General features: G+C 43.4%; 1 protein-coding gene across 11 annotated transcripts in view; it reads right to left on the bottom strand.

The window, feature by feature from the left end:
* gpam (glycerol-3-phosphate acyltransferase, mitochondrial) overlaps positions 1-24,949 on the bottom strand; it is a 74,283-nt gene that overhangs the window by 47,261 nt on the left and 2,073 nt on the right. For 3 of the 11 annotated variants that reach the window (XM_078413425.1, XM_078413413.1, XM_078413414.1), the window contains exons 2-4: positions 24,694-24,794; positions 5,129-5,190; positions 1,276-1,397 (exon numbers count right to left, since the gene is read on the bottom strand). In XM_078413425.1, coding sequence (XP_078269551.1) covers positions 1,276-1,377 — 102 coding nt within the window. In that variant the 5' untranslated portion in view covers positions 1,378-1,397; positions 5,129-5,190; positions 24,694-24,794. Of the gene's footprint in view, positions 1-1,275; positions 1,398-3,129; positions 3,160-5,128; positions 5,191-13,432; positions 13,529-24,689; positions 24,795-24,949 lie in introns of those variants that run through there. The other 8 variants (XM_078413416.1, XM_078413420.1, XM_078413422.1 and 5 more) reach the window with 8 other exon arrangements.

Raw genomic sequence — 24,949 nt, forward strand, 5'->3', positions numbered from 1 at the left:
ATATCACCCGTCCACGTTCTCCAGAGATGCTGCCTGACCTGCTGAGTTATTCCAGCAGTTTGATTCCTTTTATGGCATGGTACAAGGTTTTAACAGCAGGCAAGCTGAGGCATGACTAGGTTTGCTCAATGTTATGGATATGGAGATTAGTGGTCCTAGAGAAGGCACAATCATCAAAAAAACAACTGAACATTGTGCTTCAGTTTTAGACAGTTACCAGGCAGAGGAAGTTGTTTGGAGACAAAGTTTGAGAAGCTTGCTTAAAATTGTGGTTTTGTGCTGTACTTTCCAATAATTAATTGAATGAAAGTTACTCTGTGAGCAGCAACTTTCATTTAATTAATTATTGGGAAGTAAAGCCATCATTATAAACCAGCTTCTCAGGGAGCCAAGAGAAGATCTCTTGGCGAACTCCAGAGGTTTCAGTGCAATTTAGGATTGAAAATCAGGACTGGTGATTCTCTAGATATCAAGTTGAACAACAGTGGCACAGCACAGGAGGAAGATCTTGTGGTCACCTCTGTCAAAGGCTGCCTGGAGATTAAGAACAAAGGAGGAGAGATACCTTTGTCACAATCACACAGGATGTCACTAGTAATAGAATCATAGAGTTACACAGTGTGGAAACAAGCCCTTCAGCCCAACTTGCCCATACCAGCCAACATATCCCAGGTACACTAGACCCACCTGCCTGCATTTGGCCCATATCCATCCAAACTTGTCCTATTCATGTACCTGTCTAACTGTTTCTTAAATGTTGCCATAGTCCCTGCCTCAACTACCACCTCTGACAGCTTGTTCCATACACCCACCACCCTTTGCGTCAAAAGTAACTCCTCAGATCCTATTAAATCTTTCCCCCCGTCACCTTAAACCTACGACCTCTGGTCCTCAATTCCCCTACTCTGGGCAAGAGACCTGTGCATATACCCAATCTATTTCTCTCATGATTTTATATACCACTGTAAGATCACCCCTCATCCCAAAGTCAGAACTATTTACAGTACGATGGGAAGGATGAAAGCCTAATTGGTGGGATTCACACAAGCAGGCCTGGGTCAGATGAAAACCATTTTACACTACAATTGATCACATAAATATATAAATAAATAAAATTGAAATGTTTATTGCATAAAACAAATTTTTGCCTTTCTAGTGCCTCGTAAATAGAGATTTCTGCTGCAAATTCCAATATACTTTAAATTGTATACCTTGGTATTGAATAACTTGAAAAGATTTACTGTAAGTTAGGTTTATGTTTGAAAGTTTGCTTACAAGCTCATCGCTGCAATTCTTCATTCTGTTACCAGCTTGTGCTCCAGAATTTGACAAATAGGCATTGTCAATCACTGAGGTGATCAGCACTGTATCAGCCATGCCTCCTGTTTACTGGAGTACTGCAAATGAAAAGTAAATACCCTTTTGTTAAGAAAACATTAAAGTATGACATTTTTTTAAAATTTAACTTCCATATCTTTGCATATGACAGATTTCTTAACTACCCTTAGCTCAGTGACAGCACATTAATTGCCAAGGCTGTAGATTTAAGCCTCACCCAGCAGCCTGACACTGCAGTGCAGAAATGAGGGAGTGCTACACTGAGCAGCAATATTTTCCGAATGAGTTGTTAAACCAAGGACATGATTGCCCAAGAGAATGTACTCAAGGGAATGTACAAAGTTCTTTTGGGATGTAGAAGAGCTACATTTAGCCCTCAACCAAAATCAGAAGAACACTAATGTTATTACACTACTAACATTATCTGGTCGCACAGTTCATTGCTGTTTAGTCACAGTTATGCAGTTGTAAAAAGGTTCCTCGGCCCACCACGTCAACGCCAATCATAATTTAAACTGATCCCATTTTATTCTCCCCACATTCCCTTCAACTACACCCTAACCTCCCCTCCAAATTCTACATTTATCCCACACTAGGGGCAATGTATGGTAACCAATTAACCTACCAAACTTAGTTTCCTTAGGTTGGAGGAGGAATTGAAGTTCCTGAGGGGGATACAGATGGAGTCACGGGCAGAACATGGAAACTCCATGCAGACAACACCAGAGGTCAGGATTGAAATGGCGCTGCTATGGTTAAGCTAGAGGCTCTACTAGCTGTGTCAATTCATTGCCAAATGTTCACATTTTGTGAGGGATTATCTATCATATTTCCTACATTACAAGAGTAGCAAGAGTTCAAAATCATTTAATGGCTGTTTTGGAACATCTTGAGATGGTGCTGCTGCATAAATGTGTTCTTTCTTTCAAGAGAAAGGAACATGAATTAATTCCGTGCCATAGGTTTTCAACCATTGCAATGGATCAATCAATAGCACAATAAAAACTAATTGAAAGCACCAGTGAGCAAAGATTTGTTGCAGATCATTGAAGTCTAATACTGTGACCACAAAGAATGCTTGTGGGACAGATTTAGTCATTACTTGAACAATTATACATTGTTCAAGTAATACAGAAAACTTGAGTGGGATAGGCTTACAGCTGTGATGTATTTTACAACTGAAGCAGTTCTAGCGGTGGACCGTATAATTATCAAGCATGCTTCACTCAAGCAGAAATTCCCATTTAAGTTGAACATTTACGTATATTATTAATGGTTTGAACTTTTATTTATAAAACTGAACCTCAACGAGATTGTCCATAATACTGGGCCAACAATTTTCAACATGGTAAAAGGTATGAAGTAATTTTCAAAACTCAATTGGTCAAAATTAAGGATAACATACTTCAGAATTACTGTCAGGCATGCGGTGGTTTACTTTTCAAATGTCTGGAAGAGTATGTATTTATCATTACCATTTAACATAGACAGCATAGGAACATACCTTTCGGCCTACAATGTCTGCACTGAACACAATGCCAAGATAAACTATTCTCATCTGCCTGCACAAGTGTACACTGTATATACATGTATACTGCTTACTTCATGAGCTTCATGTGAACAAGGAATTTTATTACACCCTGATATATATGACCAACTGATCAGATCTGATCTACAGAGCGATTTCCCAACAGGACAGGTGGAGAGTATGAAGAGTCCATGTTGGAGTAAAGGAGGGGTAGCCAGGCAACAATGCTTACGGTGACGCTGCAAAGCTTACGGTAAACTCACCCTGGACTTCAGGACATCCGGGGAGAAATACAGGGAAACCTGACAGAAGCACTGCTGAATGATCTGCCACAGAAAATCACAACGTAGTGCTTTTCCTGTTCTTCCATTTTCTCAATGCATTTTACAGCCCAAGAATTACATGCGGAGCATTGCCTAGGCAAATAAATTGCTTAATTTAAAAACAACAATATCACACGAATAGATGAGTGATCATTAACTTTATTGAGATGGTGATATTAGTTGCGAGGAGAACTGTTTGCTAGAATGGCAGGAAATCTTCAGACCCTACTATCTATCATTGAATTAATAAGGCTGTCAGAGGAAGGTCCTGCATGGATTCACTTGGACAAGGTGTTGCAGAAGCTTTCCTTTGAACCGTTGGAAAACACCTTAAAATTGCAGTTATGAATTACTAAGATTTAATTAATTTAGAAAAGGCATTCTCTTATTTTATAATAATGAATTATTTTGCAAAACACTGAGTATATCGAGTTTTCTCCCTGTATTTAGTTTCAGTTTAGAGATACATGAAAAAATGCCCTTGAGCCCACACTGACCATCAATCACCCATTCACATCAGTGCTATGTTATTCCACTTCTGCATCCACTCACTACACAAGAGGCAATTTTACTTGGGATGTGGGAGGTAACTGGATCAAATCCATACAGTCCCTGGCGGGAACATGCAAACTCCACACGGACAGCAACCAAAAAATGGGGATCAAATGTGGGTCTCTGGTGCTATGATGCAGCAGCTCTACAAACTAGGCTTAGACATCTTAAGATATCTCTGATATCTATGCTCAATTAGCTTAAGACTCCATTCTAACCACATACCTACTATCTGCTACTCCCACACAATTATCCACAATATGTCCGTTTACATACATAGGGCCACATTCTGTCAGAAATAATTACTTAAAATATATGCTCTTAACACTTCAAAAGGAAGGTAAAGGCTTATTTTCATTAACTGCAGAACAATGACAATATCACTTGAAATGGGTAGTTGAGATAATTGCTTAGCTCTGACTTAAGTCCTGGCAGCAATGTGGGAATTTAAAAAGTATCCTTCTCTGTGAGGACTTGTGATTCTCTACGCTTTGTTGTTCTTTACCTTGAATTCTCTTTGTAATTTGTAACGTTTAAGGTGGGGAGGAAGATTTAATAAAAACCTGAGGGTAACCTTTTTTTACACAGAGGGTAGTGGGTGTGTGGAACATGCTGCTGGAGGAGGTAATTAACACAGGTATTATCGCAATGTTTAAGAAACATTTAGACAGGTACATGGATACGACAGGTTTAGAGGGATATGGGCCAAAGGCAGGCAGGTGGGACTAGTGCAGATGTGACATGTTGGTCAGTGTGGGCAAGTTGGGCCAAAGGGTCTGTTTCTACACTGTATGATTATAATTTTTCTAGTGTTTTGTAGTTGCTGGAACAGGAGAAAATTAGTGACACCGGCAAGTGCAGATCAAACCTACAAATGGGCCAAATGTAGCACTCTTCCGATGTGTGTAAAATAACAGATTAGACTAGGATCAGTCTGAAGAAGGGTCTCGACCCAAAACGTCATCCATTCCTTCTCTCCAGAGCATTTTGTGTCTACCTTCGATTTAAACCAGCATCTGCAGTACTTTCCTACACAGATTAGACTAGGAAACAGCTTCAGGAACTGGAACTGTGAACTGACACAAAATTAGCTAGTGAGGCCGGCAGGAGCAGGAATCCTATTTTGTAATCTGCCCTTTTAATACTGTGAGCTCAAGGCACCACGTTCTATCAACTGTGTAACCATGTTCTCAGCTATAAATCTGGGATGATGACTAATTGTTTGAAGCTCAGATTTCACAGACTACAGAAGAATTACTTCTAAGCCAAGTTTTATCTGTGGAACTGTTTCCATTCCCCTTTTGACTAGAAGTTCCATCTTCAACTTGCTGTATTTTTCATGGTGGTACCCAAACAGGATATTACTGCCAAGCTGATTGACTCTTACCAGTATAAGTAGAAAACATTTATCTTTCAGCTCATCTCCCGAACAATCTCAGCATTCGAATTCTGCTTGAAAAAAATGCAGTTTCATTTAATTTTGTTTTACAGATCAGAGACAGTGTTGCTCATGTTTCACCCGATAAGCATTTTGCTGAAGAACGGCAAGCACATTCCAGTGGTAATTTTCAGCCAATGCATACCACAAAGAAACAAAAGAAGTACATTTAAATGCTTCTTTTACAAAGTGCCAATAAAAAGTTAGAGCTTGTAACCCTTTCAGCGATGCTCACTTGCTTCTTTTTGGGTGGTTCCCCGCAATGGAGGATGACTTGTTTCCACTCTGGTTTTGTGGGTTCTGTGGTGACTGATGAGCTCAATGTGGACACTGCAGACTCGTTCATAATTAGGAAAGGGAGAGGCCTGACAGGCAGGTGTGCAGTCTTTGAGAAAGTGTGCTTCCACCATATGCCCTGGGCTTCACCATGCCCCTATTGCATGCTCTCCATACCATTGTGAATTACCATAACCACCAATGCTACGTTTGTGACGGTATTGTTGGATAATAATATGACAATTATTATACAATAATAGTAATTGTTGTATTGTCAAGATAATAATGACAATCACAATCATTATTGTGACAATGATTGTGAACAATCCCCAATAACTCTCACCAGCTTCTACAGATGCGCCACAGAATGCATTTTATCAGGGCGCATCACAGCATGGTTTGGGAATAGTTCCAGCCAAGACCACAAGAAATTTGCAAGGAATTGTGGACACAGCCTAGACCATCACACAAACCAACCTCCCGTCCATTGACTCCATTTATACCTCACACTGCCTCGGCAAGGCCAGTAGCATAATCGAGGGCGAGTCGCACCCCAGCCACTCCCTCTTCTCCCCTTTCCTATCAGGCTAGAGTTATAGAAGTGTGAAAAACTACACGTCCAGGGTCAGGGACAGTTTCTTCCCAGCTGTTAGCAGGCAACTGAACCACCCTATCAGCAACTAGAGAGCAGTCCTGAAACTACGATCTACCTCATTGGAGACCCATGGACTATCTTTGATCGAACTTTACTGGACTTTATCTTGCACCAAACGTTATTCATATTATTCCCTTAATCATGTATTTGTACACTGTGGATAGCTCGATTGTAATCGTGTATTGTCTTTCCGCAGACTAGTTAGTACGCAACGATAGCTTTTCACTGTAGGAAGGAACTGCAGATGCTGGTTTAAACCAAAAATAGACACAAAAAGCTGGAGTACCTCCGCAGGTCAGACACCATCTCTGCAGAAAAGGAATAGGTGAAGTTTTGTGTCAAGACCCTTCCTCAGACGGTCTTGAACTGAAAGTCACCTGCTCCTTTTCTCCAGAGATACTGTCTGACTCGCTGAGTTACTCCAGCTTTTTGTGTCTATCTTCAGCTTTTCAATGTAGCTCAGTACATGTGTCAATAAACTAAAAGCAACTCAAACTCAACTCATCTTTTTTTTTTCTTTTATCACCCTTAGGTTTCTAACAGGGCCTGGAAAATGTTTGTGTATCTTATACTGCCATCTCTAAAGATTTAAAAGCCAACTTTTAAATTTTTTTGAATTTTGAATTTACAAAATAAAATCTAGTAATTGAGTTAGGTTGTTAGGCCCTTTGACAACTTAAGCAGCTTAGAGGATCACAAACCGCCATAGACACTAACAAGGAATATGTGTACCAGCATCTTATTGTCTATTAAATAAAAGCACTGACAACGTCACCCATTCCTTCTCTCCCGAGATGCTGCCTGACCTGCTGAGTTACTCCAGCATTTTGTGAATAAATCGATTTGTACCAGCATCTGCAGTTATTTTCTTATATCACTATTATTCTACTGGGTCTCCTAACAAAATATGGGCACGATCCTTTCCTGCAAAGCACACATACAGTCTTCACCAAAGATGAAATTTGTGCAACATACAATACTGTTATCCACTTAACTCAATATGTAACTGTACATTTTTATAGTCAATAGAGCAACAGCATGTATTTTACAAATGGATGTCAAATGACGTCAAATCAACAGAAAAACTAATTCACAAATGCCCAAGAGATTTAGATTTATTGCATCTGACAGGGAACTATGACCCAGTGGTCTTGGATTCTCAGAACACAATTTTGATCATGTAAATAAATGGTTTATTTTTATTTCTTTTATCACCCTTTACTTCAAACCTGCATTTTCAAACAGGGCCTGGAAAATGTAAGTGTTGGGGATTGAGTTGCAATTATAAAATCGTTAATTTAGTTTAGAGATACAGCGCAGAAATGGGCCCTTCGGCCCACTGAGTCCGAACCGACCAGCGATCGCCGCACATTAACACTACCCTAAACACACTAGGGACAATTTTACACATACACCAAGCTAATTAAGCTACAAACCTGTACATCTTTGGAGTGTGAGAGGAAACCGAAGATCTCGGGGAAAAAACCCACAGTCACGGGGAGAACGCACACACTCTGTACAGACAGCACCTGTAGTCGGGATCAAACCTGGGTCTCCCGCACTGCAAGTGCTGTAAGGCAGCAACTCTACCGCTGCGCCATCGTGGCCGCCTTTAAGTTGTTTTAGTTATTGTTTATGAGTAAAAATAGAGAGTGCGGTAAGGATATGCAGAAATTTTTTTCAAATGGCAATGGAGAAAGTTTGGGAATCTGATTTACAGCACGGTGAAGAGATTGCATAACTATGTCCCATTGAGTGTCATAGACACATCATTTATTTGACAGTATTAATAATGCATGTGATATAAAAATCGCATCATGTTTATCTGGATTTATTTCTAATGTAACCAGATTAACCTTCCTGTCTTGTCCCCAATCAGCTTAGAATTAAGCAATCAGAGGGCTTGATGTACTTTCCACATTGCAAATAGACAGTGGCCTCCAAGAATTAAGTAAAAGTATTCAAAGTTAATCAGGTACAGGATAAATTATCAATACAGAAAATGGAATAGTAAGTTGAGCAAGAAGCAAAATCATCTCTAATTCTTAAAATATCACCAATCATTGAAAGCTGTGGAGCAGCTGCTGGTAAATGGGATTTGTACAGATGAGTACTTTGATGGTCGGCACTGATATGGTGGACTGAATGGACTGCTTTCTGTGCAGTGTGACTCTTATAACTATAACTCTGTTTCATTAGAATATAGAAACAGTCCTTTCAGCCCAACTTGCCCATGCCAGCAAGTTGCTTACCTGAGCTAGCCCTATTTGTCCACATTTGCCCCATTTCCTTCTAAATGTTTTCTTATCCATGGACCCATCTTTTAAATATTGTAATTGTACCCAACTTTACCACTTCCTCTGGATTCCCACCTATTTCTTCTCCCCCCACATTCTTTCCTCTAGCTGCACAATTCGCAACTCTTCAATCTTTTTGCCTCACACCGTCTGTTTTTATCTCTAGCTTGTGTCCAACTATCTGTTTATCAAACTGCTGCCTCACCTGCTCTCACCTATTATCTGCCATGCCTATCCTACCCCTCCTTACTTCCACATCACTTTCCTCTCCTCACCCCAACCACCTCCCTCCACAATCAGTCTGAAGGCTCCCGACATGAAATATCACCTATCCACAATCTCCAGAGACGCTGCCTGACTCGCTGGGTTACTCCAACAGTGTGTCTTTTTTTGAAAACCAGCATCTGCAGTTCCTGGCTTCTACATTGTATCCAATTGCCTAACTCACCCTGGTGTAAGATCTAACCTTCCGGACCAGCCTCCCATGAGGGACCTTGTCAAAGTCCATGTAGTCAACTTCGAATGTGCTGTCCTTGTCAATCCTCTGATAAAGATTACATCAGTGGAATAAACTTATTCCCTTCATATCAATTCTGGTAAAAAGGAAATCAATCTGAAATGTTAAATTGTTTCATTCTCCAGAGATACTGTTGAATATTTTCATTGCATTTTTTTAATGTCAAGAAGTGACCACAGTATTTTGGTTTCATAGTTATTAGAGTCATAGTCAGACAGCGTGGAAACAAGCTCTTCGGCCCAACTTGCGCACACCGACCAACATGTCCCATCTACACTAGTCCCAGCTGCCTGCATTTGGCCAATATCCCTCTAAACCTGTCCTAGCCATGTACCTTCCAAAATGTTGCTTAAATGGTGAGATAGTAGCTGTAGTCTGAAGAAGGGTCTTGACCCGAAACGTCACCCATTCCTTCTCTCCTGAGATGGCACGGTGGCGCAGCGGTAGAGTTGCTGCCTTACAGCGAATGCAGTGCCTGAGACTCATGGGCGCCGTCTGTACGAAGTTTGTACGTTCTCCCCGTGACCTGCGTTGGTTTTCTCCGAGATCTTCGGTTCCACCCACACTCCAAAGACGTGCAGGTATGTAGGTTAATTGACTGGGTAAAATGTTTTTAAAAATTGTCCCTAGTGTGTGTAGGATAGTGTTAATGTGCGTGGATCGCTGGGCGGCGCGGACTCGGTGGGCCGAAGGGCCTGTTTCCACGCTGTATCTGTAAATCTAAAAAAAATGCTGCCTGACCTGCTGAGTTACTCCAGCATTTTGTGAATAAATGGATTCTTACAAAGTACCTGCAAAGCTAATCTTGACTTTGGAGGAATGTTATATTTCACTTAAAATTTTTATTTTAATATCAATATCAAAATGAGCATACTTTTAAAAAATTGATCAAAGGAGAAAAAATATTTGAGCTTGCTGTAGCTTGGATAACCGCAATTAGCCAGAATTCTATCATTACATAAATATTGTGGAGTCAGAGGTTTGTGGGTCACAAATCCTTCCAGAGGATGTGAACACATCATGTACACGGGCTCCAATGTCATTTCTGCCACACCAACCTCATCAGCTCACTCCTCCCTTCAGACGAATACCCAACCCCAACCTCACACCTTCATATTGCTGCCATTTATTTAGGAGGAAAATATCAGCAAGCAGAGGGCGGCACAGTGGTGCAGCAGTAGAGTTGCTTCTTTACAGCGCCAGAGAGCCGGATTCGATCCTGACTCCGGGTGCTGTCTGTACGGTGTTTGTATGTTCTCCCTGTGACCGTGCGGTATTTTTTCTAGGAGCTCCGGTTTCCTCCCACATTCCAAAGACATGCAGGTTAATTGGCTTAGGTGAAATTGTAAATTGTCCCTAATGTATAGGATAGCGTTAGTATAGGGGGTGATCACTGGTCGGTGGACCGAATGGCCTGTTTCTGTGCTATATCTCAAAATCTAAAAGGTCATTCTTTGAACAGCAAGATAAGAAAGCACTGATGTTAGCATGTAGCTAGGTCGGGTCTGCTACATAACTTTAACGGGTTGTATGTAAAACAAAGCATTTTACTGTACCTGGGTGCATGTGACAATAAAGTATCATTGAATTATAGAATCACTTGGCATTTTTTCTAATTGAAATAGGGAATCATAAGTCTCAGGACTTGCACAGCCTGGTTTTGTGCTGCACCCTGTGGGGGGGGGGGGAGACGAGTGGGGGGGAGAGAAGAGTGGGGGGGAGAGGAGTGGGGGGGAGAGGAGTGGGGGGAGAGGAGTGGGGGGAGAGGAGTGGGGGGAGAGGAGTGGGGGGAGAGGAGTGGGGGGGAGAGGAGTGGGGGGAGAGGAGTGGGGGGGAGAGGAGTGGGGGGAGAGGAGTGGGGGGGCGAGGAGTGGGGGGGAGAGGAGTGGGGGGGAGAGGAGTGGGGGGGAGAGGAGTGGGGGGGAGAGGAGTGGGGGGGAGAGGAGTGGGGGGGGAGAGGAGTGGGGGGGGAGAGGAGTGTGGGGGAGAGGAGTGGGGGGGGAGAGGAGTGGGGGGGAGAGGAGTGGGGGGGGAGGAGTGGGGGGGAGAGGAGTGGGGGGGAGAGGAGTGGGGGGGAGAGGAGTGGGGGGGAGAGGAGTGGGGGGGAGAGGAGTGGGGGGGGAGAGGAGTGGGGGGGGAGAGGAGTGGGGGGGAGAGGAGTGGGGGGGGAGAGGAGTGGGGGGGGAGAGGAGTGGGGGGGAGAGGAGTGGGGGGAGAGGAGTGGGGGGAGAGGAGTGGGGGGGGAGAGGAGTGGGGGGGGAGAGGAGTGGGGGGGGAGAGGAGTGGGGGGGAGAGGAATGGGGGGGGAGAGGAGTGGGGGGGAGAGGAGTGGGGGGGAGAGGAGTGGGGGGGAGAGGAGGGGGGGGAGAGGAGTGGGGGGTGGGGGGGAGAGGGGAGTGGGAGGAGTGGGGGGGGGAGTGGGAGAGGAGTGGGGGAGAGGAGTGGGGGCCGGAGGGGGGTCGGGCACTGCGCGAATGCGGGAGGGGTTTGGTCTAATTAGTCTGACCTTGAACTTTGGTCTAATTAGTCTGACCTTTAACTGCTCGCCGGTGGCTCCAGGGTTGAGCGGTGAAGGAGCTGCCCATGGCTGAGAGCAGCGGCAGCAACGGCAGAGCGGCAGTGGGAGGCTCAGCGGCATCAGCAGCAATGGATACGCCCGGGGTTTAGAGCGGGGAAAAAGCAGCGGTGGCTCCGGGGCTGAGCGGTGAAAGAGACTCCCGGGGTTTAGCGCGGCAGCAGGAGTGGCGGCCATGATGGAGACGCCCGTGGTTTAGAGCGGCGGCAGCAGTGATGGCGGGGCGGGCACCCCTGGGCGGAGCGACGGCCATGATGGTGACGCCCGGGGTTTGGAGCGGGAGCGGAGGTGACGCTCCCCCCACTTGGGCCGCGGAACCAAATAGGCGTCGGGCGGGAAGTGGGATGACGAAAATGACGACCTTCCCCCCAACTGCGCATGCGCAGTCACCTGGCAGCCATCTTACGTAAGTGTAGGCACTGGTCTGGCGGCCATCTTAGATGAGGACCAGCCCCAACTGCGCATGTGCTGGTTTTTAAAACCTTTAAAATGTGAATAACTTTAAAAATAACACCAATTTCAATAAAACTACGATTTTTACCATTAAAGCGACGACGGTGAATGGCTGAAGTTCAGTCACAAACAAGGAAACAAACGAGAGTTTTAGTATATAGATGACTGCATGTGTACGTTTACACTGTGAGCTTCATGTGAACAAGGAATTTCATTGCACCTTGGTGTATGACAATAAACTAATCTGAATCTGCATCTACTCCGCTTTACCACATCAGATCGTCTGCACTTTCTTTTACCCTGACCTCACAGAGACAACAAATCCTAAGAGGCACACCTTAGGATTTCAGAAACACCTGTTCACCCTCCCATTGATGGATGCTCTCAAGCACCACAGCTCTGCACTTTGCTGTGCTTCGCTAGAGTGTGCTTTGGCCAAAGAGCCGTGGAGAAGCTCCAGGCAACAATGCTCATCTCAACCTCGTCAGCTCTGTTCTGAAATCTGGTTCAGAATGCCAGAGGGCTGCATCCTCTATTCCCACCGTACACAACAGCAAGCTGCTTACTATTCACCTGAATTCTTTATTGTAACAGATAAGCACCTCGGGGGGACCTCATTGAAACTTACTGAATAGTGAAAGGCCTGGATAGTGAATGTGGAGAGGATGTTTCCACTAGTGGGAGAGTCTAGGACCAGAGGCCATAGCATCAGAATAAAAGAACATACGTTTAGAACGGAGATGAGGAGGAATTTATTTATTTTGACAGTGGTGAATCTGTGGAATTCATTGCCACAGAAGGCTGTGCAGGCCAGGTCAAAGGATATTTTTAAGGCGGACATTGACAGATTCTTGATTATTGAGGGTGTCAGGGGTTATTTAGAATTTTTAGATTTAGAGATACAGGGCAGAAACAGGCCCTTCGGCCCACCAGGTCCGCGCCGACCAGCGATCCCCGCACATTAACACTATCCTACACCCACTAGGTACAATTTTTACATTTGCCCAGCCAATGTAACCTACATACCTGTACGTCTTTGGAGTGTGGGAGAAAACCGAAGATCTCGGAGAAAACCCACGTAGGTCATGGGGAGAACGTCCAAACTCCATACAGTACAGCACCCGTAGTCAGGATCGAACCCGAGTCTCCGGCGCTGCATTCGCTGTAAGGCAGCAACTCTACCGCTGTGCCACCGTGCCATTATGGGGAGAAGGCAGGAGAATGGGGTTGTAAGGGAAAGATAGTGGTTATCGAGGCCAAGAAACCATGAGTTTGTACTCAAACAACGGGACTCAACTCCATTACACTTTAGCCCGGACTAGTGAAATCTCCTGGAATTTTTATATGGCACATGAATGAAAGGCAATATATCTCAACTGCCCCATTAATCTGGCTTCTTACATAAGGTTTGGCACCCCCTTATTCACAGTTATTACTTAATTCAGTTTGATAGCTGCATGGCTCAATCTGCATGACTTACCAATGAATTCCTGCTGCCACCTCCTCCCTATTACCACTCCATTCAGCAGGTCACTTTCCTGTCCTTCTCAACTTGGCATATCGCAAATGACCAAACTTTCAAGATGAAATATTATCTGTTCCCGATTCTTGGCGTTGCTTCATTTGTTACATCACACCTGGCACATTTTTCAAATGTTCTAACCTTGGACAGCTGCACTTTGTGATAAGAATCAATCTCACCAGTTAAAAGTTGGTCGCTGATTGGCTGAGCAGATTGACCTGAAATAGCTACGAACAGGCAGATTCATCACTTGTGTTGTACGATCATATTATTCAATTGGTAAATCCTTATTGCCCTATGTGGCTCCTCATGGTACACAATGGCTGAGCCCACCGATTAAAAAGTTCTAATTGTTTAAAGATCTTTTTGTAGTCATATTTCAATTTATGCCGACAATCTTCCTCAACAGTACCTAATGGTGAATGTACCACTAACCTGAGGTTATACTACCATTTATTCTCCTCCCTATGCTCTACCATTACTGATAGAAACTGATAGAAGCTATCACTTGCATTCTGGCATTCCCTTCCGAATTTCCAAGTCTGTCATTAAGCAGGTGAAATGGCTACCTGTCTCCATGACTATCTAATGCCCTATTATCATTCAATTTCAACACCACACAAGCCATACAGTCCATGGAAACGCCTTAGATTCAATTTCCCCACTTGTTGCCATCCTCTTCCTAACCTTCATTCCTCTTCCCATTACCAGTCAGTGACTCAATTGAGCACCATGTAGAACACCTGAAGTTTTCTTTTTACCCAAAAAACACTAAATGCCAGTTTACTTCACCGATTTGAAATATCTCACTGCTTAATTTAGTTACAACATGTAAACAGGCCCTTCGGCCCACTGAGTGCATGCCGACCAGTGATCCCTGCACTCTAGCACTATCCTACACACTAGGGACCAAAGCCAATTAACCCCTCAAACCTGTACATCTTTGGAGTGTAGCAGGAAACCGGAGCACCCGGAGAAAACCCACATGGCCACGGGGAGAACATACAAACTCGGTACTGACAGCACCCGTAGTCAGGAACGAACCTGGATCTCTGGCGCTGTAAGACAGTGACTCTACCGCTGCGCCACCGTGCCACACATATGGCACATGAATTTTCCAGTTATTTTCCAGTAAAGCAGATTGTGGGTAGGGGTGGGCAAAAGATGCACTTATCCCAGAAATACCAAACATCAAAAAAGAGTTGCCTTTGATGCAAAAAAAAAAAAAAATTAAACAAATTCTGCACCGTAAGAAATGCTTACAAGAAAAGAACTCTTGAGAGACGTCAAAGAGAGCTGGTTTGGTAATTGTGTTAAATGTATGATCCTGGGCCAGACTTTGCAAACTCGGGAACAGTACTGCCTTGAGAGATAAACTACAATAATCTTTTGCTTGCAGTGTAAATGAACTGTATTAGCCTTTACTCACAGAATTCCAATTGGCTCTTTCTCATATTGATGAGACTCATCCCTCAATCAGAGATATTACCAAACCCAACTTTTAAAGCCAAACGCACTTATAATAAATAACCTTGTAATTGCAAACAGATCATGTTGAAATATAATCCTGCCATTTGTTTGTTTCTTTAGAACTAATTAATAAACTTTATTCAGTGATCAAGGGTTGTTGGGTTGCTTTCAATTTATCGGACTAGACTGGACTACTACAGTTCATTACTGTGGTTAAACATTTTGTGAGAAATGTTACCGTGACTTCCGAATGACCTGACAAGGATGATGATGCAGATTCATTAGGAACTTTCAAAGTGAAGTTACACCTGTACTCAAAGGCAAAAGTTTTGCTGAACAATGGAGAAAGATCATGGAACTAATCGAATGATCATCACACAAGCATCATGAGCCCTATAGCCTTTTTAGGTCTTACGATACGATACACCTTTATTTATCTCCAGCGGGAAATTGACCTGCCATCAGTCATAAAACACAACAAGATACATGAAACATGAAATTAAAGTGACGAGTGGAAATCCAGGATTGGGGACGAGCAAAAATTGGGGAAGGGAAGAGGGGATGAGGGTGGGGAGAGGTGACTCAGTCAGTCCACCACACAGCAGAAGGGGGGAGGCTTTGTACAGTTTGATAGCCACAGGGAAAAAGGATCTCCTGTGGCATTCTGTGCTGCATCTTGGTGGAACTAGTCCGTTGCTGAATGTGCTCCTCAGGTTTTCCAGTGTGTCATGGAGGGGGTGAGCTGCATTGTCCAAGATGCTCCACAGTTTGAGAAACATCCTCCCCTCCAAGACCACCTCCAATAAATCCAACTCCACTTCCTGGACGGAGCCAGCTTTCCTCATGATCATGTCGGTGTGCATGGCCTTCGCTCTGCTACCCCAGCACACGAGAGCGAAGAAGATGGCACTGGCCACCACTGATCGATAGACCATCTGCAGCATCTTACTGCAGATGTTGAAAGTGGGGAGCATCCTCAGAAAGTACAGGCGGCTCTGCCCTTATTATACAGCGTCTCAGCGTTCCTGGACCAGTCCAGTTTACTGTCCAGGTAAACTCCAAGGTACCTGTACCCCTTGGTAAACTGCACATCCACACCCTCAATGGAGACAGGGCCGTAAATCCATGTAAGAATCCTTGTAAGTCTTGTAAAAATCCAAGATTTTAGGATTCGTTTTAGAGATTTTTGCAAGACTTGCACACAAATCTCCTTTCATGAGACTCTTTTTAATGTCATTTGCGCTCTGCTAAAAAACTAATTGGTCAGTTGTCAAACTGCATACAGACTGCACCCAAGATCAGGATCGAATCCAGGTCTCCAGTATCGTGCGGCATCAACTCTACTAGCTGCGCCACTGTGCCGCCCTTTGAAATATTGCCTTTAATTTGAACATGGCAGTTCAATGTATTGTAAAAAACAATCCACCAACACAGATCAGAGTTCTGCAAAGGAAAAGAGCAAGGGATAAAAGATTTGGACACGAAATAGCCTAATGAAAGGAAATTTATGTGAGGGCCTTTTCCTTCAAATCTTGGAATCTGAAAAGAAGGCTGTACGGCTCATGGTGTGCGTGCAATGATTATCTGATCGGAGTTCTGAGAAAGTAAAAGAGCAAGGGAATAAAAGATTTTCTCCAGGTGAATTTCAGTGAAAGATACACAATTTGAAACAGCATGCAATCTTGCTTGGTCCGTTTGAAAACTTCAAATTAGAGCAGCTAGAAATGCATTTTAAAAGCTATGGAAAAGCTGAGTCTAGATTACATTGAAATGTTTTGTCTTCATCCTTTCCCACTCAAGCACAGAGAAAATTAAAATCTGCATTTTAATTTTAAAAAGAAAAACCTTGGCAGGAAAACATGCAAATTATACTATGCTTGGAACCTGCACAATAGAACAAGGAATTAACTACTTGTGTCAAGAAAGAACAGTACAGGCAGCACAGGAAGATAAGGCTCTGAATGAGCATACTTGCTTTCATTAACCAGGACAAAGAATATAAGAACAGAAAGATTAAAATGCAACTTTGCATAACACTGGTGAAAGTATTTGGTGGGCAACAATTTGGATTGTGTGCAGTTCTGGTCACCATACTATGGGAAATAAGTGATTGCAGTGGAGATTCTCCACAATGCTGGAGTAACTCAGCAGCTCAGGCAGCATCTCTGGACAACATGGATAGGTGATGTTTTGGGTTGGGGCCCTTCTTCAGGCTTAGTATCTTTAACAATCAGTACAACGAAGAGTCCCAACATGAAACGTCATCTATCCATGTTCTCCAGAGATGCAGCCTAACCTGCTGAGTTACTCCATTACTTTGTGTCCTTTTTGCAAACCAGCATCTGCAGCTCTTTGTGTCTAGATTCACCACAATGTTGCATTTTAGTTATCAGGAAAGACTGGATGACCCGGGTTTGTTTTCCTTGGAGAAGAGGAGGGTGAGGGGAAACCTGATAGAGGTACACTAAATTCTGATGGTGTTTTGAGAACATTTGTATTGCCAAGACAAAGAAGCCTATGGACCACATGCTGGTAAATGGGTTAGTATACCTAGTAGATCCCCTAATTAGGAACTTCATGGTTATGGGCATGGTGGGATGAAGGGCCTGTTTCGGTGCTGTACTACTTTATGACTGTAAATGCAGAATGTTCTAGAGTTAAATTCAAGCAGGACAGATATCAAAGGAATTGGAAAAATGGCATAGCCCAACATTGTTCATTCAGAAAGGAACTACAGATTACAACGCAGTTCCAAACATTTGCTAACTTACCCATATACAAACGTTTTAGTGAAAACATGCCGACTTTTATTTAAACCTTATCCTTAACCCTAATTTGTGTTTAGGATGCAGCTACCAGAAAACTACGACACAAAGCAAGCCAAAGACGACTGCTTCTAATTGTACTCGACCAACTCGACTGCTGTGCCACTTTATTTGCTTTGCTAATTATTTCATATAATATGTTGAGTTACATGATAATATTATAATCAATCTTTGAAGTTTTCAGACTAAGACAATGAAAATGAATAATTCTGATTATGGCCACCTTCTTCCGTGTTTTTAAGTCCAAATGGAAAATGTTCCTTTAAATATTCCACTAACCCTCTGGACTCGCTGCTCGAAGGAACTTGTTTGACATGTTAACCAAGTCCCTAATTCCGGTACAAATGTTCAACCGTGCAAATATTTAATTATGAAGAAAGGCATGTCAAAATTTCGACCAAAATTAGGCATCAAGAATCTTGCCCTTCAGCCCATCTTGTTGATGCTGACCAAGTTGACATACTGGGCGAGTTCCATTTGCATGCATTTGGCCCATAGCACTCTAAACCTTTCTTATCTATATACCTGTCCAAATGTCTTTTAAAAGTCATACTGTAACTGTATCTGCTTTAGAGCTTCCTCTGGAGGCTCATTGCATAAATCTCTTTTTTTCTGAACAACTACATAGGAGGTTCAGGATTCATGTGTGAGGTATTTCTTCAGGAGTGATGTCCCAGAACTCCCCCTTACAGCTCAGTACCTGCTAATGTGCCGTGTTCTGAATGGTTCAGGAAGGTTTTGAGTTCGCAATGGCTCATACTAAAGGGGAAAACTGAACTGGTAAGGCACAACTAGGCAATGTAGTTTTGGATAGTGAACAAAAAATCTGCCAATGTTCATGTTTCCTGGCTCTATCATCTTGCCTGTGCTGACAAATGAAGAGTGATCAATCGAATGCAACACCGAAGGTCAGCCAGTTACCTTCTTTCAGTCTTATTCAGTGGCAACAGATGAACAAAGCCTGTTACAAAATATACTTTCATCGGAATTATGTATTAAATATATGTAAAATCTAACAATTGTCTTACCTGCAAAATAAACTGCGTAGCTTCTCAAGTCACTTAACCAGGAAAGACAAATGGTGAACAGTACAGAAACCATCTGCTATGCAGTGTTTAATTTGCTGATGAGAAGTTTCCTGCAGGCTGCTGCAGGATCATGTGCTGAGTCTACAAGGGCTGGAGCAACTCTGCACCAGGTCACCAACTTTCCCGCCTCTCATGCTAATCTTAAATAGGCTTGCTGAGGCATTCTCACAGAAAGCAGCAGCTCCCCACCGACCCCATAAATGTATTCGTGAACTGGCACAATGGATACAAGTATACGCTTCACGGGTTTGCAGGTTAATTGGACTCCGTAATTGCCCCTCGTGTGCAGTGTGTGGATGTGAGAGTGGGATAACTCTCTCACTCTATGGGAGTGTGAATGGGCGGTCGATGGTCGGCGTGGACTCAGTGGACTGAAGGGCCTGTTTCAATGCTGCATCTCTAAACTACACTAAAATAAAGGTGCTCACTACAAAGCTATATTCCATCTTCACCTGCACAGGAAACATTTTCTAATACAGGTAGCAATCAGGTATAGGAGCCATTGCTCGATTTATTGCTCTCTGTTCAGGGATAAAGTGTTCTGTTGCACTATCCCTACCTTCACTGATTCAGTTGTCCTTCCTCAGTATGAACCATATTGAACCCCAAACCTTTCTGAACCATATCATGGAACGGTGACGAACAGTGGACTTTGGGGTCTACAAGGGGGTGGAGGGGAGCTTGCTGGGATGCAGTCCCTTGCCATTGGTTATAGTTTGAATTTGGGAGCAGCACTATTGGCCAGGACTTTCAACACCTGATTTCTTACCTGTATAAAGGCAGGCGCCAGTAAGCCAGAAGTTAGTTCAAGTTCATGTATGAGAAGGGTTCACCGACGGGCTGAGTTGCGATCAGCGCCGTGGATGGAGGCAGAGAGAGAGAGAGACGTGTGCTGCTGTAAAACGCACCCCACGCATAACAAGACAAGTATTCTTTTTGTTCTCTCCCTTGCCAATAAATCTGATGTGTTCATGTACGAGAGGGGTTCACCGACGGGCTGAGTCGCGATCAGCGGCATGGAAGGAGGCAGAGAGAGAGAAAGAGAGAGAGAGAGAGAGAGAGAAAGAGAGAGAGAGAGAGAGAGAGGTGTGCTGCTGTAAAACTGGACCCCCACGCATACTGAGACAAGTATTGTTTTTGTCCTCTCTTGCCAATAAAACTGATTTGCAACTAAACAGACGAGTGAGCCTTTTTCTGTTCTACTCGTCAGATCCTTGAACCTGTTCCCTTGCAACAACATCCTTTTATTCTTATTCCACTCCTGGTATCATCCTGTCCAGATCCACTCAGTCTAGGTGAGCTGATCACGAGCTGGTTATAGATTAGTGTTGATAACTGGCATTAGGGTAGAACACGAAGCTCATTGTCAGTTCAAACAATACGAGGTCTGTTCTATGTTCAGTAACAAGTAATAAGAAAAGAAGCCGAGAGCGTGGATTTGCCCAGGTCAATCTGTGTGCCTTTCAAATAGTTTCGTTTATACTCAGTATATAGAAACAAGGAATTGCAGATTCTGGTTTACAACAAAATACACAGTGCTGTCAGGTAATAGGTGAAAAAGAGGGAGGTTTTTGATGGGCAGATGGTTGACCTTATCTTTAGTTAATCTACTTATACATTCCAGAAAAGGTACCTGGAAAATGACTCTTAAGATATACAATGCAGCAGGGTTGCTGAAGGGAATTAGATGGGGATAGGGGAGGTGTTGGTATGGAAGGAGCAGGACATGGTTACGATTCCATTGACAGCTGTGCTGGGTACAATAACAATTTCCATTTGAAACTCCTACGATACATATTCCAATCATATTCAAGTTTCACCTCAGAATGGAGCAAACAAAATGATTAATCACAATCAATATAATTTTCAGAACATCCTACTTCATGACACTGAGAAAGAGACTGAATAGAAGGAGACAATGGATATACACCATAAACTGGTGCTCGGGGATATTTAATTTTGAAATTTTTCCTCTTGGTTTAAAGGTTCAAGAAACTGAAAGGATTGCAAATCCCTTTATAACATTCCTGCTGTGACCATCTCAAGCAGCAAAGTTCAAAATCAGCCCTGAAGCCGCTGTGGGCTAAATAGCTCAACTATTTAACCGGATGATCATTAGAGAAATCTACGAACAACGCATTTTATTGAAAGCACCAGGCAAGCTTTTAAAAAAATGTAAATGGTTGCATGATGAGAGATTTTAGCTACAAAACAGGAGAAATTGGTCTTAATCTCTTGGAAGAAAAAAGCTGGACAGGAACTTGATAGAGATGGATAAGATCATGACTGGTTTATAAAGGATAGAAAAAAGCCGGCAGGTCAAGGGCCAGTATTGGTGATTTAAAGTGATGGGCAACTGGTATAGGTGGAACGCAAAGGGAAAGAAACATAGCAGGGCTATGATGTGGAACTCAACAGCATGGGAAGTGTGGCAACAGAGTCAAGCAGAGCTACCAAAAGGAAGACACAAAATGGTGGAGTAACTCAGTGGGTCAAGCAGTATCCCTGGAGAATATGGAAAGGTGACGTCGCAGTTCATAGAAAGTCAGTCATAGTGTGGAAACAAACCCTTTGGCCAAACTTGCCCACGCCAACCAACGTGCCCCATCTTCACTAGTCCCACCTGCCTGTGTTTGGCCCATATGTGTCTAAACCTATCCTATCCATGTACCTGGCTAAATCTATATACTAAAACTCTCGTTTGTTTGTTTGTTTGTTCCTGAACTACAGCCAAAACGGTACACGATGGCGTGACAATTTTAGGCCCACCTTACTCACCGTCGTCCCTTTGGTTCTAATGGAAGAAGTTTCGTTGAAATCGGTGTTATATTTTTAGTTATTCACATTTTAAAGTTTAAATTTATCTTTGAGGGAGGGAGGGGGATGAAGGGAGGGAGGGGAGGAGAGGGTGCTGCACCATTGCAGGAAAGGTTTGGGCCCAACGGGTCCACTTGGTCTAATGTTTCTTAAAGGTTGCAATAGTCCCTGCCTCAAATACCTCCTCCGGCGGCTCTTTCCCTTTGACCCTTCTCCAGCCCTTTGGATCGGCACTTGATAGAAGATAATTTTCAAGTCTATCAGTAAAAGCTCAAGACTATAAGAATGAATGGACTGCTTAACGAGGAGATGGCATGGAATCAACAGGCCGATCGCCCTCCCTATGCTTTAACGATTCTGCAAGGAGTATGCTATAATGATTCTACAAAAAGAAATCCCCTGTATACATGACAATACTTTCCTGCTACTTGATTAAATAAAATGATAGCCGCAAGTAAAGATTTTAGATGATCTTATTGGAAACACCTATCCAATTGCCCAAGGTGATCACATGAAACTCATGGGCATCAACCCAGCATTTCACAAACCCTTGCCCCATATGTAGGAACTACAAGGCTGTGAAGATTATTTGAAGCCCCCTTGAACTCCACTGTTGATCTTAAGTCTGCTTCTCATGAATGAGCCCACTCCCTCTAAGGTGCGAGTCCCCAGGTGATCAAGCAAGAGCAGAAAGCCGAGCTCCCAGTCATTTCTTGGCCTTTTGCCCAAGAAATAGATTGTTCTTGAGGAATGTGTTTATCTAGTCAGCTCAAGTCAGGAAAAAAAATATTTCATAGAATATTGCTAAAGTATTTGATGAATGTGCTCTCCCAATTGGGGTTCAAGAAGAGAATCTGAATCTGCTCGACAACTGACTTCAGTAACATAGTCCCACTTAGAAGTCGGAGACTAGGAGCTCCTCAGTCAAATCTGGAGTCAGACAAGACTCCGCTCTGAATCATGTGTGTGCTGTATTGAACCTTTTGCCAAAAAGAAACATCTGGAAGGACACGGGCATAGGAAGGATCGCAAATAGTGGGGGCACTCAAGTCAAAGCTTCCTGATCTTTGCCAAGGTTTGGCCCAGGCACTGCATAAAATAGGACTTTGTAATCTCAAAAAAAAGACACAACGTGCTGGAGTAACTCAGCAGGTAAGGCAGCGTCTCTGGAGAACATTAATAGGTGATCGGCCTATCAGAACCACCCTGCCTAATGTCATCTGTTGCCGGCCCTGGTTTGTCCTGGTCTTTTCTTGCTTCCAGTTCCTCCCCCCCATACAATCAGTCTGAAGGGTCTTTCTGAAACATCACCTATTCATTTTTGCCAGAGATGCTGCCTGAAACGCTGAGTTACTCCAGCTTTTTGTGTCTATCTCTGATTGTGGAGATAAGTTTAGTCCAGTGAATGAAGTCAATGCAAGTTTCCATATTGTACTACTATATACCTTATTAATAATATATGTTTGGAATAAGCTGGAGCATATGCCAGCTTCCTCCCGACCTTCTGAACCCACTCCAAAAGGAGACTGGAAATCTGGGATCTCCTTGACACACAGGCTGTATTAACTCGAGGGAGTATTCCAGCACCAATTTCTGAATTTGGCATGATTTGAAAGGCACGTTGTTTCAGATATAAATAAGTTTATAGCCCCAGGCAAGAAACTGGGACAGGGAGCACTACAGCTCAATGTGATCTTGCACTGCCCAGGAACTTATTCAAACATGCACAAAAACAGCTAAAAATCAATTTCCAACTTTCTAGTTCCGAACACTTAATATTGAGATCAACTAAATTATATTACACTGGAATATAGAAGTGGGGAGGTTACATTACAGTTGTACAAGGCATTGGTGAGCAACTGGAGTATTGTGTTCAGTTTTGGTCACCCTGTTGTCGGAAAGAACAAGCTGGAAGGGGTGCAGATAAGATTTACGAGGATGTTCCGGGACTCGTGGGCCAGATCTATAGGGAGAGGATGAGCAGCCTAGGACTTCACTCTTTGCAGCATAGGAGAATGAGGGGTGATCTTTTAGAGGTGTTTAGTTTCGTTATACAGCATGGAATCAGGCCCTTCAGCCCACCGAACCAGCAATCCCCTTGTCATTGCAACATCCTCATAAATCTTCTCTGCACTCTTTCCTTCTTAATGACATCCTTCCTATAGCAAGGTGACCAAACCAGTGCATGGTACTCCAAGTATGGCCTCTTGCACAACTTTAGTTTAGTTTAGCTTAGTTTAGATACAGCGTGGAAAAAACGAGCTAGTCGGCCCATCGAGACCGCACTGACTAGCAATCCACGTACATTAACACTATCCTACACACGCTAGGGACAATTTTACATTTATACCAAGCCAATTAACCTACAAACCCGTACGTCTTTGGAGTGTGGGAGGAAACCGATCTCAGAGAAGACCCACGCAGGAAACAGGAAGGACATACAAACTCCATACGGATAGTACCCGTAGTCAGGATTGAACCCAGGTCCCTGGAGCTGTAAGGCAGCAACTCTACCATTGCGCCACCGTGCCAAAGGTGCATAAGATCATGAGAGGAATAGTAGGGCCAATGCACAGTCATTTACCCTGAGATGGGGAATCAAGAACCAGAGGGCATATGTTTAAAGTGAGAGAAGATTTAATAGGAACCTAAGGGGTAACATTTTCCACAGAAAGAGTGGTGGTTATATGGAACGATCTGCCAGAGGAGATAGTTGAGGCAAGTACTATCACAACATGTAAAAGACATTTGGACAGGTACATGGAGAGGGATATGGGCCAGACGCAGGTAGGTGGACTAGTGGAAAATGGGCATGTTGGTCGGCGTGAGCAAGTTGGGCCGAAGCTCCTGTTTGTTTCCATGCTTTAGTACTCTGTGATACTCTGTGACTGCCCCTGCCTCCACCTATCTTCCCTATTATCAGTAGTACAACCTTGAACAATGAAAGTCCTTGTGTTCTGGAAATTTGTCCTTCCTCCCAAACTTTCAGGAGCTCCCACCAAACTCCGTTGTTACCTGCCTGTTATCTTCTTTCAAATCTGCCTTGGCCTCAAGTCCTCGGGAAATTTCAGAGCTGTAGCATGCCTTTCTTCCCTCAGGCACAGCGACTTGCCCCTTTCACTGCAATACAAACGGAAGGACCTCATTTCCAAAGGTCATCAACTTAAGACAAAGCTCTTTTTAATTTATACACTTAGGCATTTTAAAAGTGCAAACAAGCATATTTAGAATGGGTCACAGCAGACAATCTCAGCCAACTAAAGGGATCAGTGATA

This window comes from Rhinoraja longicauda, chromosome 16 (genome assembly GCF_053455715.1).
Source record: "Rhinoraja longicauda isolate Sanriku21f chromosome 16, sRhiLon1.1, whole genome shotgun sequence".
NCBI lineage: Eukaryota > Metazoa > Chordata > Chondrichthyes > Rajiformes > Arhynchobatidae > Rhinoraja > Rhinoraja longicauda.